The sequence below is a fragment of the Nilaparvata lugens genome, chromosome X (genome assembly GCF_014356525.2).
Source record: "Nilaparvata lugens isolate BPH chromosome X, ASM1435652v1, whole genome shotgun sequence".
Lineage (NCBI taxonomy): Eukaryota > Metazoa > Arthropoda > Insecta > Hemiptera > Delphacidae > Nilaparvata > Nilaparvata lugens.
In genome coordinates, this window is record NC_052518.1 from 49,297,791 (window position 1) to 49,300,594 (window position 2,804).

At 34.8% G+C, this 2,804-nt stretch overlaps 1 protein-coding gene across 1 annotated transcript; it reads right to left on the minus strand.

Moving 5' to 3' along the window:
• Positions 1-431: 431 nt before the first annotated feature.
• Positions 432-2,320, minus strand: LOC120354610. The gene is made up of 2 exons (XM_039441969.1): positions 1,911-2,320; positions 432-665 (listed from the first exon to the last, which is right to left on the minus strand). The coding sequence occupies exons 1-2, from the start codon at positions 2,274-2,276 to the stop codon at positions 432-434; spliced, it is 600 nt and encodes a 199-aa protein (XP_039297903.1). The 5' UTR covers positions 2,277-2,320.
• Between the last annotated feature and the right edge of the window lie 484 nt (positions 2,321-2,804).

Consider the following 2,804-nt stretch of genomic DNA (forward strand, 5'->3'; position numbering starts at 1 on the left):
TTACAATCTTTATGTCGCACCATCTAGCATTAACATGTTTGACTAAAAGGCAAGATTTTGTGTAGTTCTTTTTGAACTTCTCAATATCGTTTGAGGATACAATTTCGGAAAACCGTTCCAGTTTTATAGAATAACAAACTATTTTTTTAATGTTATTGATATTATAGATATTGGATACATATAACAAGTGAATTATAAATATGATACATGTTTTGTATATATATATATGTTAATGCTAGATGGGCCCCAAGATTATTAACAATTTTTACTTACAATCTTTATGTCAGACCATCAAGCATTAACATGTTTGACTAGAAGGCAAGATTTTGTGCAGTTCTTTTTGAACTTCTCAATATCGTTTGAGGATACAATTTCGGAAAACCGTTCCGGAAGATAAACCTCAGTCGACCTCATTCCGGGAGTGTATAGTTTCAAGATGATGCGACGTCCATGTTTGTTGGACGCCTCCCGGACGTCCACGATGGGGTATGGTAACCCCTCCTCCAATTCCCGCAGAGGCGTCCAGGGTTTTCACATCTAGAATTTATAATTCGAATAAAGTCGTCTGTCTCACTGTCCAATTCATCCTCCTCCTCCCCCTCCTCCGTCTCCCGTAACAGAGACATTATTGAGCTGTCTTGCGACTCCTGTAGCTGCACTCGTATCTGTTGAAAAATATTTCATTAGACTCTTATTTGTTTCAGGTTTAAAATCATACAAGAGAGAGAAGAGAGATCTTGCTCAACAGATTCACTACTCAAAACTGTGAGTAATAACTCGGAAATTTTCTGACATAACTCTCAATTATCGAAAAAATTTTTTCAGTTCATTACAATCAACATATGATTGGATTTTTCATATAAGTAATAAGTAATTTGTCATCAAAGTTATTGCAGAATAATATGATTGGATTTATAATAACAATATTATTCGAATTTCACGTTTCATTACTCATGCAAATTTTTAACAATTTTTGTTTCACACAAACAGTTTATGCATATGATTGGATTTTTCATATAAGTAATAAGTAATTTGTCATCAAAGTTATTGCAGAAAACATACAGTTTATGCATATGATTGGATTTTTCATAATTCAAATATCAATGTATTATTCGCACTCGTATCTGTTGAAAAATATTTCATTAGACTCTTATTTGTTTCAGGTTTAAAATCATTCAAGAGAGAAAGAGAGAGAGATCTTGCTCAACAGATTCACTACTCAAAACTGTGAGTAATAACTCGGAAATTCTCTGACATAACTCTCAATTATCGAAAAAATTTTTTCAGTTCATTACAATCAACATATGATTGGATTTTTCATATAAGTAATAAGTAATTTGTCATCAAAGTTATTGCAGAATAATATGATTGGATTTATAATAACAATATTATTCGAATTTCACGTTCCATTACTCATGCAAATTTTTAACAATTTTTGTTTCACACAAACAGTTTATGCATATGATTGGATTTTTCATATAAGTAATAAGTAATTTGTCATCAAAGTTATTGCAGAAAACATACAGTTTATGCATATGATTGGATTTTTCATAATTCAAATATCAATGTATTATTCGAATCAATATTTCAGTTCATTACAATCAACATATGATTGGATTTTTCATATAAGTAATAAGTAATTTCTCATCAAAGTTATTGCAGAATGATATGATTGGATTTATAATAACAATATTATTCGAATTTCACGTTTCATTACTCATGCAAATTTTTAACAATTTTTGTTTCACACGAAATTAGAAGTCAAGCTCAGTCTTCGCTCACAGTATAAGAATCAGTAATGACTTGTAATGCACACAAAAGATTTTATCCATTAGAAATTAGTTTTAAAAATTCACATTTTATAAAGATTTTGTGCACATTACAATAATAATAATTTTTTGTATGCTAACCTTTGATTGAGTGAGGACGTCGGGCTCGTCGTCGTTGACAAACAACCTCCGCTTCACTGACTGCTTGGGGGCGGGTACCGATGTGAGGGCCGCTCGGCGTGGTGCCCAAGTAGCTTGCGGGAGAGGGCTGCTGTCTGGGATGATGATGGAGGAATCCTCCTCACGTACAAAGATCCCTTGTTTCTTCAAGGGATCTGAGGAGGCGCCAGAGGTGGAGGCAACAGCTGTAGGAGCAGAGGTGGCAGCTGAGCTGAGGCTTTTCTGCTGCTTCTTCTGCTGCTCCCAGTAGTTCAGCTTCCTCTCCGGAGGCGGGCTGTCTGGTAATAAGAATGTTGTGGAGGATGAGGAAGCACTTGATGAGTCCATCTCCGCGTTACGAATGACGATTTTTTAGAAACAATACTCAAGCGTATAGCTCTAACGTGAATGATGATTTTCCTCTGAGAAAAGTGATTATATAGCAAGTTGTTTCTCTGTCTATTGCAGGCTTGTACGAGTGAGATAGAAACACATAGGAGGCGTGTCACAATTGGCGAACACTGTCAATACTCCCCAGAGGTTTAGCTCGACGATAACATTTGATTGTAAGTAAAATTTGTTACATTCTCATATTTTTGTGAAATAACACTAAATTGATTTATAATATATATTTGGTTACAGTTATTAAATATTTCATTGTTTTTCACAGCATTTTCTCACCTCACAACTCGGTCTCATAAGCAGTTGTGCTCTCGTGAGGGAAACTTACCTGCATCGAGAAAATCATAGGCGAGGAGCTAGCTGAGTTGAGACAATACCTGAACCGAGTCGAGGAGCTGAGAGAAGCATATCCGATTATTTCATTTCGTCAAATCAACACATGTAAGTTCATTTTTACTTAAATTTTTCTCCTCC

Coding starts and splice junctions, on each gene's coding strand:
- LOC120354610 (XM_039441969.1), bottom strand. CDS start 2,276: ATGGACTCATCAAGTGCTTCCTCATCCTCCACAACATTCTTATTACCA. Junction 666..1,910: donor ACGTCCTCACTCAATCAAAG/GTTAGCATACAA, acceptor ATTTTTCAACAG/ATACGAGTGCAGCTACAGGA.